This window comes from Talpa occidentalis, unplaced genomic scaffold (assembly GCF_014898055.3).
Source record: "Talpa occidentalis isolate TD23 unplaced genomic scaffold, MPIMG_talOcc4v2.1 talOcc4.2, whole genome shotgun sequence".
In the NCBI taxonomy this organism is placed as follows: Eukaryota; Metazoa; Chordata; class Mammalia; order Eulipotyphla; family Talpidae; genus Talpa; species Talpa occidentalis.
In genome coordinates this window covers 147,674,453-147,694,904 of record NW_023602073.1, presented here as the reverse complement: position 1 = coordinate 147,694,904, position 20,452 = coordinate 147,674,453, and the positions used below count along the sequence as shown (strand labels likewise).

At 39.0% G+C, this 20,452-nt stretch overlaps 1 protein-coding gene and 1 long non-coding RNA gene across 9 annotated transcripts in view; one reads left to right on the top strand and one right to left on the bottom strand.

Moving 5' to 3' along the window:
- The window catches only part of CCDC170 (coiled-coil domain containing 170), a 112,566-nt gene that overhangs the window by 39,608 nt on the left and 52,506 nt on the right, over positions 1 to 20,452 (top strand). For all 3 annotated transcript variants that reach the window (XM_054697955.1, XM_054697954.1, XM_037520662.2), the window contains exon 6: positions 12,706 to 13,023. In XM_054697955.1, coding sequence (XP_054553930.1) covers positions 12,706 to 13,023 — 318 coding nt within the window. The remainder of the gene's footprint in view (positions 1 to 12,705; positions 13,024 to 20,452) is intronic.
- Positions 762 to 10,311, bottom strand: LOC119253018 (uncharacterized). 6 transcript variants are annotated; one of them, XR_008552833.1, is made up of 6 exons: positions 10,215 to 10,311; positions 2,890 to 3,036; positions 2,482 to 2,568; positions 1,846 to 2,300; positions 1,045 to 1,073; positions 762 to 924 (listed from the first exon to the last, which is right to left on the bottom strand). It is a non-coding gene; the product is annotated as an uncharacterized LOC119253018 (long non-coding RNA). The 6 variants fall into 6 exon arrangements; XR_008552832.1 differs by having other exon boundaries at positions 762 to 1,073; XR_005126969.2 differs by lacking the exons at positions 762 to 924; positions 1,045 to 1,073 and having other exon boundaries at positions 1,082 to 2,064; positions 2,150 to 2,300.

The following is a 20,452-nucleotide window of genomic DNA, read 5'->3' as shown; positions in this document are numbered from 1 at the left end:
TGGGGGAGACACGAGGGGGGAGGGGAGGGGCCATTGTGGGACTCAGGGACCTGAACAAGTCATTTGATACCGTGTTTTTTTCTAATTAGAAAGAGAGAAATACACACCACTTCAAAGAAAAGACTTTGTAGGGAATATGTCTTATTGTAGTTAAACTACACAGATTTTTAAAATTTAAGAATTCATTTTTTTAACACATAGGTAATACATCCACAAGCTACAGATTTCGGAATGGACACAGAGGTATATGGTGGTCTTCCCCTACCCCTTTGCTGCAACCCCTCGGCTGTTCTCAGAGAGCACCCGTTGTTGTTAAGTTCTGATACACCCTTCTAGAAACATTCTGTGCATGTGTATGCACGTACACATTCGTTTTATTTATTTTTAACACAAAATGTAAAAAGGCTGCCATATATAATCTCGTCTTGATTATTTTTCATGTGTGAGAATGTATCAGTAAGACAGAACCTAGAAGCAGACTTGCTGGTTCCAAGGCTCAGGGGATTATAATTTTGAGAGAGATGGTTGAAAGGGAGTGATTCTTAATTCTAAACTTTTATCTATATCAGGTGTTTGATCGTTTCAAATAGCTGAACCTGTTCTTTAGACTTCTAAGAACCCACCATATAATTATTTAATGATACAATTTTCCTTGACAAGGAAACAAATTAGGAGATTCATGATGGATTTCCAAAAGCAAAAGGGAGCTAATACAATCAGTCAATCAAATACATAGAAGACAATGTATTTTATTAATGGCAAAGTAGGAGTTTAAAATTAAGTAATGACCAACACTGCAAAAGATAGACTCTTTGAGGGGTGGAAGTCTAGTTGTATCCCACGAGCTGCAGAGGGGCTTCTGGAATCTGTGGGATATGGTAGGAGGAGCCATTTTTATGGGAACTTCTTTTGGGTCTTCCTCGTCTACAGTGACATCACAGCCAAGTGGGGTGAGATGGAAACCGGCATGCAGAGGTGACTTATAGTCCTGACAATAATTTCTAACCCCCCACCCCATTCCCTGCATCAAAAACCCCTCCTTACCACTGGATTTCTTCTTTTGACACATAAACCTTGTAAAAAGAGCAAAAGTTTTATTATTATCCAATATCTGCACTCATTTCAACACCCTTGACTTAGTTTTCTGGGGCTGCCATAACAAACAGACTTGGGGACTTGCACAACAGGCTTTTTTTTCTCATCATCTAGAAGACTGAGAAGCCCAACCAAGGTCAAGGCTCCTTCGAGAGCCCTCTTCCTGGCTGGCAGACGGTCACCTTCTTGGTGTGTCCTCACGAGGCAGAAAAAGTGAGCTCTCTGGTGTTGTTCTTATAAGGGAACTAATTGCACGGTGGGGACCCCAGCCTCATGACCTAATCTAACCTTCATTACCATCCAAGGTCCCCTCTCCAAATACCATCTCACTGGGCATTAGGGCAGCAACAAATAATTTTAGGGGACGCAATTCAGTCCATAGTGATTCTAAATTATTTTCCTCCAACACTTTTTATAAAAATACTCAAATATATAGAAAGGCAAAGGAACACAACAAACACCTATCTGTTATCCACCTAGATGGCAAGTTGTTAGCCCTTTGCTATTTGATTTTGTATTACACTCTCTCTCTCTTTCTTTCTCTCTCTCACTCACCTAACTGCAGAATCACTTTCAAGTAGGTTGCAGACATCCTGTGTATTGTTTCTGACATACATAGACATTCCCTACGTAATACATAACCCCATTGTCACATCTCAACGTTAACAATAGCGCCGCAGTATTGCTGGTGGTATTATGGCTTTAGGGTACTCAACCCCTTGAGAGTTTAATTCCTTCTTCTCTCCCCACCTTGCCCTGTTGTGTGGCTCATGTCCAGCGAGTAGCCTCTGTCAGAAGTGTTGGATGCTGCATTTGAGATTGGGTTACCGAAAGGCTGGGGTCCTGTTCTAGGCGCTCTCTCTTGAGACATTGCTTGAGACCAGCTGCCACGTGGGGAGGACATCCTGCAGCCTGTGGTGAGCCCACGTGGCCAGAAATGGAGCCCTCTTGACTTCCACGTGTGTGAACCTGGCAGTGAGTCCTTCATTCAATGATAAATTATCCAGGCTTGAAATTAAGGAAGAAATTAACATTTATCTATAAAAATGCATACCTGAAAAAAGGCAGTGGGACATGAAAATGTGTTGTCAGAGTGCATTAAAAATACAGAACTTGCTCCTTTTCTTATTTAAGCACCTTTGCCTCTAGATGACTGATGAGATGATGCTCAGATTTTGAAACACATTTGATTTGAGATAAAGCTCCTGCCCAAAGAGCAAAAATCGTGAAAAGATCGGGCTGTATAAAGCTTGAACCCCTCATGGGCTTTGACTTCAAAGATTTGTAACTGAAAAACACTGTCAAGCAGCGTTACTGACACATTAGTGATGTCAGGAAGAGTTTGACAGTGTTTTCTAAAACTCCATTTGTGAGGGGGAAACTTACTTGCTTAATGAAGTTCAGAATGACTGCAGAGGTAGAGGTATCCAGGGTATTCTCCCAGACTTAGCTTCTCTGATTTTCTTAATGACTCTAAGTAAATGAAAATTAACTTAATTAACTTATTGCTTAACTTGTTAATTAAATTAATAAGCTTAGTTAAGTTAGGAAAATTTCCCAAATAGAAATGGAGATGATTTATTATACGGATGGAAAATAAATTACTCCAAAATCTTCAATAATTGATATTTACAACTGTTTTGGCAACCATCAAAGACTGGTGCTCTTTCTCTTGGTTCTCCCCAAATAATCCAGCTTTGAGAGAAGTTGTCACTTTCTCTGCACAAGCCTCGCACACAGTTCCTAAAGGTGGCAGAAGTTCAAATCGGTGGATGAGAAATTAAATTTACATACTGTATTTCACCTCTATTCTTGCTTGTTACAGTTTACATTTTGCTTGATTCTGTTGACTGCAGTTGAAAATAGGTTTTGAGGTCAAATAGGCCTGGGCTTAGAAGGATGCATCTTCCGCTCTCTTGGCTGCTTCTTTTGCAATAGTGACTGTAAGAGGGAAGAACAGAGGCACAACTGAGCAGCGGGACTAAGAGGTGAGGTCATTGTTCTGCCTCTAGAACCATTTGACTGTGATACGAGGCCTGGGACTTGATCTCCGTGAACCTCAGTTTCTAGTCTATGAAATAGGTCTGTGAAAATTGCTTAATTTAAGAATCTGTCTCTTAAAATAGTTAAAGGTGAATGGCAGGCTACATGTGAAATACTTGGGACATGCTTAGCACATCATTGATACTCAAGTGTTTTCATCTCCCACTTGTAGTTACCTGCTTTTATTTAAGGATGGAAACCAACATAGGAGCATGGCATAAGAGCACGGGCATACAGAGTATTTCCTGGACATGAGAAATAACTAGCCAGGATAAGTTCCTAAAGAAATTAAAGGCCTCTTCACAATCCTGGAATCACATTTTGGGAAGTTACCCTGAGGTCTTTTAGAATCTAGATCATTTAACTATTGATATTTATGTGGAATAAGAATCATCTTAAAGTGCCCCTGACTAGCTAGTGTCCAGCTTTTCCTTGAACTCCTCCAGAGACAGGGAACTCACTACTGTACAAGGAGGTCCACCTCTTCTTTATGTGGTTCTAATGGTTTGGCAGTTCTTATAGCAAGTCAGGAACAGAATCCTTATAATTCACATCCTTGTCCTGGTTCTATCGTAATGAAGCTTCACAGAATAAATAGAAATCCTTCTTATGGTTAACCTTCAAGCATATGGAGACATATATCATGAATTTCTGAGTTTTTTCCCTGGATAAACACCCTAGATCTATCAAATTTTTCTTACATGAATTTTCTTTCTTACCATCTTTGAGGTCTGGAGAGTTCTAGCTCCTGTTCTAGCCATATCTATATCTATATATTTATCTATATATATCTATCTAGCCTTATATTAAGTATAGTTTACATTATATATATTTCATATATAGTTTATATATACTATATAGCATATAGTATATTTTATTATATATTATAGTTTATATATTATAATTAATATAGTGTATATTGTATATTATATATAGTTTTATATATAGTATATGTGTATACAAATGTCTACACAAATACGCAAATATATATAAATACATATACACAAATAAATATATATATACACACACACACAAATATTTATATACAAATTTTACTTTGGAGTCACAATATATAAAGCTATAAGACTTCAAAGTAAAATTTAAAACCCACTGTTCTACTTCTAGTCTAAGTCTTAAGCTGTTGCTTTAACTTCTGATAATTACCATTAATATTTTAAAATAATTCACCAATCTAATATATTTTGTCTTTCTCCTATGAAACATGAGGAATATAAGGACTTCTACTTTTTACTCCCCCTTTCTTCTTTTCTGAATTATATTATTATTCTATTATACATTATCTTATTATTGTATTTACATTATGAAGGTCTGTCACATTCACATTTTGTTCTGTAACAGTATAAAGTCTTCAATGCTTTATCTTTAGTTGCAGTCTACAAATTTAAAATCCATTGCAGCAGCATTTAAAATAGCATGATTACATAAATACTTTTCTTATGTGTCTAATCTTAGCATGCTATTCTGACCCCATTCTATCTTCCCAGTGCCCCTCTTTAAAAAAATGCCCAGCTGGGAACTGTCCATGGTCCTCCAGGCACAGGCTGACCAGTTCAGGGCAGAGTTTGCAGTCAGCACTCCAGCGAAGTGAGGGACAGTGTGGTCTTGCGGGCAGCTACATTCCTTGTCATCTTGTATTGAGTTTGCCAATAATGAGAATTTTGGACTTAAGCTGAATTCTTGTTATTTTCCAAGGTTGATGATGCTGCTGGGACAGCTCAGATATGGAAAAAGTCTTCCTCATTTTGAAGTAAAATGGTCCTCTGCAACATTAGTCCACGAGAGCATGACCTCTGGCAGAAATAATCTGCATTATTGTCTTTCAATTATTTGAAAACATCTACAGGAGAAATGCTCTAGTTCTTTTAGTATTTCTTCTTATGACATGGTTTCAGAATCAATGTCATTCCCTTTCCTATGCTCTGAATTGACTCTAACAACAGATACTAGAAGTTTGAACAAGGCATTGTGTTGTGAGTAAGCTGTGGTGCACAATAGTTAAAGTGTGGCCAGCTCTTCATAAAGTTCTTGTGACAATTAATGTTTTACTGTCTCTTACAAGCAATGAGTGACGTGGACATTTTTTGCCTTAGCACTTTTAATTTTATCTTCCTAAAAAGTTTATTATAACACACTAGAAACTTACTTAACCATTGTGTCTTTGACATCCTTTTTGCTGAGATTGTTTTCTTTGCGGCCCACTTCCCATCTGCCTTTTAGCTTCCCTGATCATTCACTTAAAAGTCAGTGTTTAAGTTGTGATTTCCAGGACAGCGCTTGAATCATTCTGGCTGCCACTGTAACTCTGTTCTCAAAATTAAAACTTTTTCAATAAATATTTTTATAATTCTAATTTGAGTTAATAAAGATTTGAAGAATATTTTCAGTTTTCTTATGAGTATACATACAAAAATGTTAACTATTTTGTTGAGCATATTTTTAATAGCATAAAGTTTTAATATTTGAAAACTCTATCTTTCTAAATTTATGTTTTGGTTGTAGTCTAGTAATACCATATATAGAGCTATAATTATAAATATTATAGATTTTGTATTAATGGTACAAAAAATACTTTTCCTTAGCAACAAAATCCTTCACCATCATGCCAAAAAGCATTTATTTTTCAAGCAATCTGCGGGTCAATTTTTCTTTATTTCCAACCAATTGCCAACCAAGACCTTTTAAAGCTCTGAAAATGAAGTGATAGAAAAAGTTATTTAAAAATATATATAAAGCACAAGTCTAAATTTTAAGTGTTTGAAACCACAGACATACAATTAAATTCAGTAAATAAATCAGAATAAACATGGGGAAATAAGAGAATTACATAATTGTATTATATATATATATACTGCTGAACAAATATTTATTTTTCTTTGAAAATATGGTATAAGATTACTATAGAGAATACTATTTTGCTGATACTATAGTATATTAATATCTGAATAAAAAGTTATGACCAGAAATCCTTGTATTGAAGTCCTTTATCCTCGCTTCTGATGAACACCACTTAGGTCAACATTTAAAGGTTTTCGTTTTTGATGAATGAACTAGATTCTTGCTTGTCAACATGTCATCTTGATTGGACTGATGAAAATGCTACTTTCAGGGAATAATATATATGAACTCTTCTTGTGTTTCACTTTTAAAGCATTTACAATAAAAAAAAAAACCAGTCTCACAGAGGTTTGTTGACCAGAGAAGAGGTTTTATTTATAACTTGTTTCCAAAATGAAACAAGTGTGTTTTCAAAAATCCATTTTCAAATCTCTATGTAGAGAGTTTTATCGATTTACTTTGAAAAAGTACTGTTAAACTTAAATTATGTTTTGGTGGAAATTTAAATTATCTTTTGATGAAAGAAATGGATTGTGGATTTTATATACTTTTCACTTTCCAATTACAGTTGGCAAACTAACCTTAAAAAACCACATGTTGGAACATATTCTTACTTGCGCAACACACATGTTCATGCCACCTGTCACTTAACGTTTGAATTCAGCAGACCTGAAATTGTCCATACTTTCTTCAAAAATTGAGGTTAATACTCTCAGCCACAAAAAGTTACTTAAAAGACACATCACCCAAAGGAGTGATAGTGAAGGCAAAGATAAACAGCTGGGACTACATCAAATTAAAGAGCTTCTGTACAGCTGAAGAGACAGTAACCAAAATAAAGAGACGCTCCACCGACTGGGAGAACATTTTTGCACACAACACTAATGATAAAGGACTGATCACAAAAATCTACAAAGAGCTGATGAGACTCAACAAACACAAAGAAAATAATCCAGTCAAAAAATGGGCAGAAGAGCTAAAAAGAAACTTCTTCAAAAAGGAAATGCAAATGGCCAACAGGCATATGAAAAATGTTCAACATCACTTGTAATCAGGGAAATGAAATCAAAACTACGAGATACCATCTCACACCAGTGAGAATGGTACATATTAAAAAACTAGCAACCACAAATGTTGGCCAGGATGTGGCGATAAAGGAACTCTCCTGCGCTGATGATGGGAGTGCAAACTGGTCCAACCACTATGGAGAGCTGTGTGGAAATTCCTCAACCTGCTAAAGGTGGAGCTTCCATAGGATCCAGCAATTCCACTCCTAGGTATTTACCCAAAGGACACAGAAACATTAATTCCAAAGAGCACCTGCACCCCTATGTTTATAGCAGCACTATTTACAATAGCTAAGCTATGGAAACAACCCAAATGCCCAAAAATAGATGACTGGATCAAGAAGATGTGGCACATATGCACAATATTATACATCTATCAAATCTTCTTCTATCAAAAAAGATAAACTCATGCAATTTGCAGCAACATGGATGGAGCTGGAAGGGATCATGCTTAGCGAAATAAGCCAGAAAGAAAAAGAAGAAAAATACCGGATGGTCTCACTCATAGCAGGAATCTAAAAAATCTAAATAAGGGACCAGGAAAAAAATACTAATTATAATAAAGTAAAATTCAAAATCAACAAGCAATTATAAACCAGAGACACTCTATGGGGGGGTGGTGAGGAGAAGGGAGTAGGATCAAAACAAGGGGGGGTGGGAATTGTATGGGGACTATAACCAAGATGAAAATGCATACATTGTGCAAAAATGAAAAATGATGTAAAAAATATATAAAATAAAATGAAAAAAAGTTACTTAATAATACCTGAAGGTACATTTTCAATTACCTGCATTCCACCTAAATAATTATACATCACACTATTAAACTAATTGTTACACTTAAAAAAATGATGTCAAATTGCTACAAATAGGATTAAATTTTCAACCTTAATTTCTGCAATTACCTTGTTAGGACTGGGAACATTTGCAGGAGAGGCACCAGACTGTAAATTACATTTTGCATATATTGGTCTGCGAGATTTTTAATCTATATTAAGATTTGAACCCTGGAACAGAACTCCAGACTCCAGGTTTGTTCTAGTTCAAGGAAAATCCAGTCTCCCTTATTCTGGATACTTCTACTAATGTTGCCAAGATTAGTGTTTTATGCATTCATATCCTTATTAACTCAGTACTTTATTTAACAATGTTTTTTAAATTTTAGCTATTTATGTTATTGAAATAATGTTGGGTTACAACATATATGTGTTTTAGGGATACAAACTGACATCTCTTTGGTGTCTGTTACTATGCCACACCTAACACCAAAGCACACCTAATGCACTATAGCTCGTTGGGCCCCACACCCCCTTCATTCCCCACCTCATCCTTGCCCTCCTGTAGCCTCAGTTCTACAGCCAGATTTGTAGGGTTTGTTACTGTGTTGGTTTTGTCTGACTCTCTTGTTTCTCTGTACTCCACATATTGGTGACACCACCTGCCATGTCTCTCTCCTTCTGACTTATTTTGATTAGTATAACCCCCTCCAGTTCCATCCATGTCGTCACTGATGTCAGGAGTTCATCTTTGTTCTGTAGCTGAGGAGTGTTCCACTGTGTATGGACCACATCTTCTTAGGGTGCTTCCATTACTTGGCTTTTGTAAAAAACCATCGGGGTGAACATCGGGGTGAATATATCCCTTTGAAGTGTGTATTTGCATTCATCACGTAGATACCACAAGTGGAATTGTTGGGTCATATGGCAGATCTGTTTTCAATTTTTTGAGACCCCTCCATGCTGTCTTCCGCAGGCACTGGACTAGTCTACACCGCACCAGTAACGGATGAAGGCTCTTTTTCCTCAATCCTCTCCAACACCTGTTTCTGGTGTTTTTGAGGTGGTCTGTTCTCACAGGTGCATTGTGGTTTTGATTTTCATTTCCCTGATGATAAGTGACGATGAGCGTTTCTTCATGGCCTGTTGGCCATCTGTATGTCTTCTTGGGAGGAGTGTCGACTTCTGCTCATTCTTTTGATGAGTTTTTTGTTGTTGTTGTCGTGTGAATACTTTGTAGATCTTGGATGTTAATTGCATGAAAATGTATGATGTGCAAACGTTTTCCCCCGTTCTATAGGGTGTCTTTTTGTTTATTGATCACTTCTTTCACTGTGTAGAAGCTTTTTATTTAACCCCATTTGTTTATTTTTGCTTTTGTTTCCCTTGCCATTGGAGTTGAGACCCACAACCGCTGTTGTGGTGTGTTTTGCCTAGGTTTTCTTTTATGTATTTTATGGTTTCAGGTCTTGCATCTAAGACTTTAATCTGGTTTGAGTTAACTGGTAGTGGATGTTGACTAGATGTTTTGTGGAGATCATTTAGCAATACATACAAATATTGAATCATATTGCATACCTGAAAATAATATATTATTATATCTTATAATTATATAATTACTATACAAATATGCCATAATTATGTAATTATATCTTATACAATTATATTTATAATAATTATATAAAACTATTATGGTAACATATAGCTATTATATCATATATCATGCCATATGAGGTATATATTATAATTGTTATGTTCTATATAAATTTATCCTGATCATAACATATATCAATATAATAATTATATATTATATTGTATAATAATTGTATACTTACTGTAAGTTTATATTACATTGTAATTATATACATTATATCTCAATAAGAAAACAAAAACCACACAAACTTTTGAATGGTTCCATGCATTTAACTAGAAAGCTAACTTGAATGTCTTAATCATATTATTTACAAATGTTTTGTTGAAATTAAGTCTGAAGGGGTCATTATTCATTTGCTGTGTGGTAGGCCTGAGTCTAAAGATTTTTTTTTTTAAAGATTTTATTTATGCATGCAAGTATACAAGAACTGGGGTACAGGCCAGAGGTGTGGGAGGGTAAGAAGATTCGCCAGAGACAGAGCGGGGAACAGAACAGGCAGACTGACTGAAATACACTGCCGAGGGGAGCAGCGGGTGAGACAGGAGCGGTCTGCTGCGCCATGTGGGTAGCTCCCTGGCCGGGGATTGAACTTGCGCTTCAGAGGCTGTGGACAGCTTCATAGGTTGTGTCTTAACCCTTTGCACCACCAGGGAGGCCGTAAAGATTTGTTAATTAAAAAACTTTTTAGAATTAATCCTTGCCACCATCTGTATAGGGCCCAACCTCATCTGCAAATGTGATTTCCTTGCGGAGGTCAGCCCTTATTTGGCTCTGGAGCTGCTAGCTTCTCCTCCTGTGTGTCAGTGCGATCTGACTGAGGTCCCAGGTCTCCACCGGCAACACCCATGTCATAGTACTTCGGTGTATCCTTGAGGTAACCATGCAACCAGGCTCCACTCTGGCTGCTCGCTCTGATAGCTGGGCAGGTAATTGCATTTTCAGTCTGAGGACATCTGTTTTCATCCCAGTGTCCCTGAGTCCTGAAACACTTCACAGAGCGTCAGGGGAGCGGCTGTGTCCAAGGCCTCCTCACGGGCGCCTGAATCTGCGTTTCATGGGAGAAAGAGCTTGTGGTTCACTGGGCTGAAATGTGGCCAGCAGAGAAACCTGACCAGCTCTTATGTCCCACTAAATCCAACGATGACAAATGAATTTTCTGATTTTTATGAGACAGAAGTGCTGGTGCGCTGGACTTGTTAAAGGGGACTGTTTTGGTCCTTGTCTCTAAGGCAGCAAGACAACATCTGATGTAGGGGTGGAAAAATTCCTCCTAGCTGAAATGCTTTGTGTTTCTTGGTCTTCTGGTGTAAACTGCCAGTTGATTAATTTACTGCAAACTGCCAGGAACTCCATGTGTCTGATATATTTTTTGTGTATTTTGAACGTTTTTGGGTAAATATATGGTTAACAATAGCACTCTATTGGCTAGCGAAACAGCCCCTGTTTTTCATTAGGGGTTTTCTCTCAATAGGGGTTAGCAAACATATTATCAAACATATTATCTAGAATTGTTGAGGATTAGGGTTCACTTTTCTCCCCGGATTATTGCCTTTATGACACTAATTTTTTAAAAAGATTTATTTGTTGCATACAAGAACAGGGGTATAGGCCAGATGCACGGGAGGGTGAGAGGATTCACCAGAAACAGAGCGGGGAGCAGAACAGGCAGATCCACTGAAATACACTGCTGAGGAGTTTTTTGAACCACACATTAGATTGTGGGTTTATTATTACCTGTGCTGAAACTGGTTACTCTAATTGAACAGCTATTATGTTCTGAAAAGAAATCTGTTCAGTGTTAAAATATTGTATTTGTAGTAAAGTATCCTTGACTCTTTATGGGTCATAATTTAATTAGCAGCAGTAGGGGAATTCCTGTGCAAAGAGAACAGTTTGCAAAGAGAATGAGGAAATGAAGCTGTTGGGAGGACCTTGAAAGCAAGGTCCCTTGCTTTTCAACAAAATTTCAACAAAATAAGGGCATTGTTAGTTGACTTATTCCCTCTTTCCCTACCTATCCACTTCATGACTTTCCTTACAAGTTGATATCTGGAACCTCCTGGATTAAAAAAAAAATCACCATAAGAAAAAAAGAGTAAGATACTTTCTTTTCTATAAAAAGTACCCTTTCAAGTAACACTTGTCCCATCTCCAAGCTGTTGGAGGAAAGAAATCCCTTTTAAAGTCCAGTTCTAACAAAAGGTTATATTTTAACTAGCAGCCTGAAAGGTTTACTGGCCAGTTTCAAGGGGAGAATCTGTTATTTAAAGATATTGTTTCTTTTTAGATATTTTTTCCCCAACATTATTTTTAATAAAAACAAGATTTTTTTGTTGATAGTTAACTAGGTAGCAGTACTACAGCAGTGCAGGTTAACCAGCTGCTTAATGTTATTTGATGTGAATTCATGTATTTTGGAACTTGATATCAACAAGTGGGTTGGATTTTTTTTTTTATGAATGTTAAAGACGTCCCCTTACGTCCCTTTGGACCATTTTAGATTATGATAAATTGAATTAGGTGCACAGGCAATATCCTTTGATGATCTTTGTTACTTGAATGAACCTAAATTATATGTACTATATTCTTTAAAATTGTTATTTTCTGTGTGACACTATTTCCTCTGCTTTGAATCCCTCTACCCACCAAATGACTCGGTATTTCTGTCTCTTTTCTTCAGGAGCTAGAAATATTAGTGTTCTCTTTACCAGACAAGAGGATACATAATCAATGACTAGTGAAGGAAAAATCTGATACTCTACTACGCAATGATTTTTAAAGAGACGACTACTCTGTTATTTTAAATATTATTGAGGCATCTTTATTGAAATAATTTTTAGTACCAACTTTTGCTACCCTTTATTCAAAACTAGTTTCCATGTATGCCAAAGTCAAGAACGGATAGTCTATGTGCCAGTTGAGTCTACTATATGTTAGCCAAAGATCTGTTGTCATTAACTCTTTTCAGAGGTCCACAGAGAAATGGCTTCCATGTTTTTTATTTTTTCAGCCAAGATTTTATATCCCTTCTCTTATCTAGAGGCCTAAATTCACCTGACACAGCCTTTGCAAGAGACAAGGGGATTGAGGTTAAAACTGGAGCAAGCATTCAACGCGCATCCTCAAGTCACTGATTACTTAGGGAAATGAAGTTAGTACAGGTGTCCTTCACTGGGTGCTAATGTTATTCTCTCACTTTCTGGAATCATTTTAGGACTTGCTCTGTGCTGCAGAGGCAAGAGAAGCTCTGGAAAGGGAAGTTAAAATCTTCCGAGACAGGCTGCTTGTTGGGCAGCGGGCCTGGGATGCCTCGAAGCAGGAGCTGAACCTCTTGAGGAAAAGTTCGTGTGACCTGGAGAAGAGTTTGAAGGCCAGTCTGGAGGCAGCCACGGCCTCGCAAAGCCAGTATTCCTCATTTAGGGGGAAAATCACAGCTCTTCTTGAGGGCAGCTTGGGCGTGGCTGGGTCCACAGAGGACGCCATTTTGGAGAGGATCCGAGAGATGGGCGTCCAGGAGGAGAGCAGGAAAAAGGTGAGGGGCTGGCTGGTGGCTGCTTATGACCTTTTTTTAAAAAAAAAATTATTCATACAAGAGCTGGGGTACAGGCCAGAGGTGCGGGAGGGTGAGAGGATTCACCAGAAACAGAGCGGGGAGCAGAACAGGCAGACAGACGAAAGCACTGCTGAGGGGAGCAGTGGGCGAGGCAGGAGAGGTCTGCCGCGCCATGTGGGTAGCTCCCTGGCCGGGAATCGAACCCCCACTGCAGAGGCTGCAGACAGCTTCACAGTGCTGCGCTCAACCTGCTGCACCACCGGGGAGGCCCTGTTTATGAACTTTTAAAGAGCAGTAAACTCATTTGTTTAGCAGTCTCCACTGAACTAGTTAAAAGTGTCATTAAAATGTGTTCATATTACTTTCAGTGATATATTAAGGCGTCTGGGGGCCACTCAGGGCACAGTGGTATAGATTCTGGAGTCACACCCGTCATGCACGCACTCACCTCAGTGGGACTGAGGGTCGGTTCCTCAGACAACCGCCTCTGAGATTTGGTGCCCTGACGTGCCATACAGGGGTTGACCCAGAGGCCACTCTTTGTTATGTGCAAAGCCGGGGGGTGGGGTGTGTGTGTGTCAATGTGGTTTTGAATTCAGAATTGTTCAGGGCTTAGACAGGTAAATAGCACACAGAAAAATCACAGAGAAAGCAGCTCACACATACTCTGCCGTGGGGTCTGGGGCAACACCCCTTCATCCGTCACATTCATGATTCTGTAGCCGCCCCCCAGCAGCCCCACCAACCCTGGTTCCCGAGACAAGTGCCCTCTGGTCACGTCTGGTCAAGGTTGGCCACTAAAACCCATCAGGTCAGGCTTTCGGTGACAGTGGGTTACTGGAAAGGTGGTCAGTCCGACCTTTTGGATTTTGGAATTGCAGATAATGGTTCCTAGACCTGGACAGGTCTGCCTTGGAGGGTTGTTGCGTGCTGTAAGCATTAAATGAAAAAAAGTTAAGTTCTTAACACACTGACAAATAACAATAATATTAGGCGGTTGCTGTCCTTGCTTCACCTCCTCACCCCGCCTTCCCGCCTCCTCTTAATAATGTGTGGTGTGTAGATCAGTCTTTGATGAGAAGTGAAGAAAATTGGTTTAATTCACAAATATGATTGAAGTCTGTTTAGTTTCATTGTCTTGTTTATACTATGAATCATTCTCAATGTCTACAGAATTGTTTAGCAGAGCCAGCTTCAGCCCAGATCCCATTTAAATGATCACCAAATCCCAACTATTAAAGTCATAATGAATGAGGTTTTAAAGTAAATAATATTCAAATTCTATGTTAGAAGGAATTATTTAGGAATTATTACTTCTACTCCCTAGGAATAGAATTCCTTAGGAATTCTTTCTTCTACTGAGTTCATGCTTGTTCCAAGGGAGGAAATACACCTCTGTGTCTTTTGATGTGCCTAAAATTTCAGATTGTGGCTAACTCAGAATTCAGGGGTGCAGTTATAAATTTACTGTAACGATCAAAAATTTTCACTCCATTTGCAAATTCTCCAGTGCTTGTGTTTGCTTTAGGAGCAGCCCAAGTTGCTGATCTCCGAGAGTATTTTTTCTTGTGCGTCACTGCACCTATAGCTAGCTACTGGATTAGGGAAAGAAGTTAGTGATTGAGTTACCTCCAGTAGCCAAAGGTTCTTTGCCATTTCATTTCTTTGAATTACTGCTTTTCCCTTCTATTTTTCCAAATGTTTTCCAAAAGCCATTTTAATTTTAGCATGTGAAGCACAGCATAAAATTGTCAGCACGATGTATATGTTTATTTTCTAAAGCAAAATGAAAGGAATTGGTTGAACTGGGTAGGCTGCCCCCCACTCCCCATAAAAAATTAGGATGATTCAGAGTCTTTTTAGTGCCTTTGTCTGCCTTTCCTACCCTGTAATTTTTTTCAATAGATGCTCTCACTGTTTAAAAGCCTGAAATCAGGCATATAGCTGGCGTCTTGTGTGACTCATCTTCAAGTAAAATCAAGAGAAAACGGATTTCGTATATTGTCTTAGAAATGTTTCTGAACAATGGGAGCTTTACAAATTGATGAATCTGCTTGTTGAGGAGGCTGTGTTCCCCCTGCCAGGGGCCGTGGTTTACATACACAGCAACAGTTGAATAATACCCCCCCTGAAGACCCAGTGGTGGGGTCAGGCTTGGTCTGGCAAATTCTCCATTTCATGTCAACTCATTCTTCCTGAACATTCCTTTTTCTGTTTACCCCTTTGCTATTCATTTTCACTCTCCTATATTTGCAGTTCTCAGTAGGATTCAGGACACCACCCACACTTTTTCAATAAGTCATTTCTACTTGTTCCTTGCTTTTCTGCTTAGAGCAAAATCTAATTTTCTTTTTAAAAGCTCTATTATATCTTAAAGGAGGGCGCTCAGCCTTGGCACTACTGATGTTTTGGACTGGAGAACAGTTTGTGGGGGCTGTTCTGTGCATTGGGAGATGTTTGTCGACATCCCTGGCTACTCCCCACTAGATACCAGTAGCACCCTGCCCCTACCTCCTACTTTGTGACAACCAAAGATATCACCTGATATTGTAAAATGTCCTCGGGGTCAGGGGGCAAGGACTATCACCCCATTTCAAACCACTGTATCAGAGGAATATTCTACTTCTAGGAATTCTAAATGAGTATTTAGATGCTATTTAGCCTTGAAACTTCAGCAAACTTCCTCAAAACAGGTGTTTTTGAAGTAACGATTTCTTGCACAATAACATAGAACTGTGACATTTCCAGATTTCAGTTTCTAATTTTGAGGCAAATCCTTCGTCGCTCTTCCTTTTAGATGCTTCCTGACTGGCTAAGTACGTGAATGAGAATTATGTGCACAGAAGATGTGACCATGGAGTTCTATGTCCTTTCCTAAGTTAAATATCAACACAAATCAAATCACGCTGCAGACATTTATCTAGACAGCTCTTTTGTTCCGCTCTGGGCAAACCTAAGGCTTTCTTTCTTCCATGAGGGTGTTTCTTAATCTGGGAGCTGTGAGTATCCGGCTTTGTGCCCTAAAGGAGCTCGGATGTGCTCTGCAGTCTTGCTGAATTCGCCTCTGATTTCATTGTTCTACTTTGTTCTTAATTCTCTAATCTACTGAAGATAATGTTTACCTGGAAGCCTCAACAGCTGCCCACTGACATTTCATTGTCTCAAGCTGTGTTACACTGTCACCCTTGGATGCCAGGTGTATCTGGGAGAGCCAAGAGGATTTAGCTTACTCAGCCACTATTATGCATTCTTCCGTAGGATGGCCGTAACAACACACCACTGACTGGGCGGCTTAAGCAACAGAAATTTCTGGTCTTGTGTTTCTGGAGGCTCAAAGTCCAAAATCAAGGTGTCAGCAGAGTTTGTTTCTTCTGAGGGCTGTGAGGGAGAATTGAGTTCATACCTCTCACCTGGTTTCTGGTGGCCTCAGGCATTCCTTGCTTTATGGAGGGTATTTTCCTCTTCCTCTTCACATTTCCTTTTTCTTAAGCTGTCTCTTAAGTTCAAATGTCTCTTTTTACAAGGAAGTGGCAGCATTGGATCTACTGCAATGACCTTATTTTCACTTGATTATCTCTGCAAATGCTCTACTTCCAAATAAGGTCACATTCGGAGGTACTGGGGAATTTAAGCATATCTTTTTTGGGGAATATCCAATTCAACCCATAACAAAGTTAACATACACAAGGTGGAGGGGATAGCATCGGCCAATCCGGTGTTGTCCACACACACTGCCAAGAAGAAAGGAGAATTTGACGTTCTCTTCCTGGCACCTGATAACTTATCTTCTGTATTTCCTAAGTAGAAACTGCAACTTGGATAATTAGGAAAGAGTTATGTCCAGAAGGTCCTTCAGTGGTCCTTAGGTGACCAAGGACTTCTTTCTTCAGTTTAGAATTCTTGTGCTTCCATTTGATTTAATCTTAGGACAAAGTGCTCTCTGGTGAAATCAATAACTACTTGTCCTTGGGAAGTGAATTAATTCTTGTAGGGCATTATGACTTTATTTCCAAGCTGCTTGTTTTTGAAGTATAGTTTACTTTAGTGCCCTTTTGTTTAAAAAATTGGGGTATGTATTCTTTATTATAATCTCCCCCTCTCCTTCCATCCCTACTTATCTAGTGTTGAGATCCCTGCACACTTTGTCCCACAGTGTATCGAGGCTATCTTAACACGTGATACTAAGAAAAAGAAGACAAAGAAAATGAGATGCTTATTGATTCTCTAGACTTCTTGGTGAGAAAAACAGAACAAGAATGCTCAACTTTGGCAGAACACATATGTTCACCCAGGCACTGGTATTTGCTGTTCCCAAGAACTTAGTCATATTGGAACGTTAGTTTATTAGAATAAACTTAGGTAGATTTAGTTCTGAAAAGACGTGGTGTCATCATATGCACTGACCTAAATAAGCTTATGAAGCTAAGTTCTGTGATGCAGAGATTGTGGGGAAGTTCTCAGCTGTTTGGTCCTCTCTGGAGACCAGAATCTTGATAGGGCATTTGGGTGGGTTCCTTGTAGTCCAGTTTTCTACCTACTGGTGGTTTTAAAAGTTACACTTAGTTGAATCTTCAAGTTCTGCAGCACATCCTGGGAGACCCAAGGATGAGGATGCAGGAGGTGCTTTGTCATCTTTGATTCAATATATTTATCCCTTATTTGTCCATTCTAGAAAGATTTCTAGTTGAAAAACAGGCTCTGCAGGCTGAAGATTATCAGAGAAAAGTGATTCAGGACAATTCCTTGAAGGGCCTTCTTAACTTTTTATGCAAAAGAATAGGACTGGCTGAACTCACCTCCCGGTGTCACAGTACTGAAGATAAAAATGCATGCAATGAGTTGAGCTTCCAGTGGGTGTGTTATTGGGTAGAATGAGGGGGCACCCTAGGACCCTCAAAACTGCCTGCTCTAAATGGGTTCTGCCATCCACCACATAAAGACAAACATACTCAAGTACATAAGACCTTCAGTATAAAAGAACTTTAATACAATTAGTGTGCAATGAGAGAAGAGAAAGAGTGTAGTTAAAATAATTTCCCCATGAAACACCCAAGTTACCCATCCCTTGTGGGTAAATGCCCACCAAGCAGGGTTGGCCCAAACCAGGGCCACTGAGGTGCAAAAGCTTGCCACAAGTCCAAGTCACCTTTTGCCAGGGACCCACAGGAAAGGGGCTGAAGGGGCCCGGCAAGTCTGGAAGGAAAGGAGCAAAATCAAAATACAAGTCAAGGTAAAGGCTGCCATCGTCAGCCTCCCCACGGGTCTCTCCATTCAAGTGTCTCCTTCCGTGTCCCCCAAGTCTCTGGCTGAGGAGCAAGTGCTTCTTCTTCTTGACATGTCTCATGTGCTTCTCCAGGTTTTCTCTTCATCCCATTCTAGTCCTTCACCCCGTCTTTGCTCTGCCCTCTACTAGCTTCTCCTCCCTGCCCAGCTCTACCCTTCCTCAGGGGGGGCAAGGAACCTGGAACCTCCCCTTTCTCTGGGGATTACACTGTTTAGGTGTGAAATACTCTGTTACTCAGATTACCTAAACCAGCTCATCTGATCCTATTAAAGTCTGTGAACTTAGAATTCCTGGTCTCAGTGAACATACAGGTGAGTGGGGACTGGAAACCAGGACTATTTGAGTCCAAGCTTCCTGTCCCACAGTCTGCCCTGCATCAAGATGTCGCCTCTTCTGTCAGGTCACTATCACTCCTTAGTCTAACCGACTCTAGCTGACTGAGGTGTCGTGGTCAAAATGGTGTCTTTCTCGGTTGATTCCCATGGAAGACTTCGCTTTGCTCTGTAAGGTCTGCAGTGTGCCGACTGTGGCTGTGCCATCACAGAGTTCGCAGTCTCTCCTGCTAAGGGTTTTTGTGTTTGTTATCTCTTTGGTGTCATTCTCTTTGCCAGGTCAACAGTGGGGCTGGAAAAGTGTGGAAGGCTCTTCCTGAGGACAGACTCACTTCCTACCTGGAGGGCAATGTGAAGCCACATTTATGGTGGTGCAGAAACCTGATATTTTGTGTAATATAATAGTGTTAAACAGTCTTCCCTGCTCCCTCCTTCAAACCACCCCCCCCTCCCCACCAAACAGGTATTGAGTGATGATCTTTGGTTTTGTAGGTTTCTTTGTTGTGCCAAGATACGCAAACCATTTCCCTTGCATTAAGATCAGATTTATTCCTAGTTAGTAAGTCCTGAGAGGATGAAATATGAGAAGAGGGTTCTCAGATTCACATTCTGTAATGAAATTCAGAATTTCCATGGGAAACATCATTACTCAGATGCAGTGCTGAGCAGTTTGCCATCAACTGTCTGATTTCAAGCACCCACAGAAGTACAGAGTTAATTGAATTAGAGGCCTGGACCTTGAGAGCCATAGAAGGAAAGGATTATAGAGTTTAGAGCACAAGTAGTCTAACCTTCCTTATTGTACCACTTTGATTTCCCCTATAACATTCTTAACAAATGATTGGTCAGCTTCCAGCCCTTTCCAGCAACTGGGAGTTTACTAACTGATGTGGGAAGAAAATTGCATGTGTGATATAATCTAAAAATTAGCAATGTATAAAAATAAATTACTTAAAGGTATTAATAGTTGTTGCTTCTGAATGATAGGATCATGGGGATTATTTTTTGCTCATTTATACTTTTTTTGGTCCTTAATCAGTCTTTTACAGTGGCCTGCATTACTATGTAATTATGAGGTTTGGAGAAACATTGGTTACATCCAAGTAGAATTCTTTTGCTGATTTATACCTTTTGGTCTTCAACTCAAGCTCTGACAACTAAGAACAAGTCTTAATTGTGCTTTCAAAATGTTTGAAAACAACTAAATGTTTGCTCACCTTCAAGCATGTTTTTTTAAAAATAGGGAAACAGAACTTAAAAATAAAACTCACTTTGTGCATTTGTTTTTTATCTTTATTTTTATAATTAATTTTTTTATTGAGGTAATCTTGATTTACAGCACTGTATATATTTTAAGGATATAGATTCATACCTCTTCAAATGTATGGTCCCACACCTTGCCCACCACCAGAGCAGCAATAATCCTCCACCATAGTTCATTTTTCTTATAGCCTCAATTCTGCAGTCTGATTTCTAGGATTTATTTTTGTTTCTTTCATTTTTTTAATGTTCCTTTGTTTTCTCTTTGTATATTCTACATATGACTGAAGTCATCCAGTATTTGTCTTTTTTCTTCTGTCTTGTTTTGCTTAGCATAACCCTCTCCAGTTTCATCCAGTTGTCACAAATGGCAAGACTTCATCTTTTTTTATTTATCTGAATAGTGTTCCAGTGTGCATATACACATCATCTTTATCCACTCATCTGTCATTGGCATTTAGATTGTTTCCATTACTTGGTTGTTATAAATAGTGCTGCAGTGAACATAAGAGTACATGTATCCCTTTGAAGT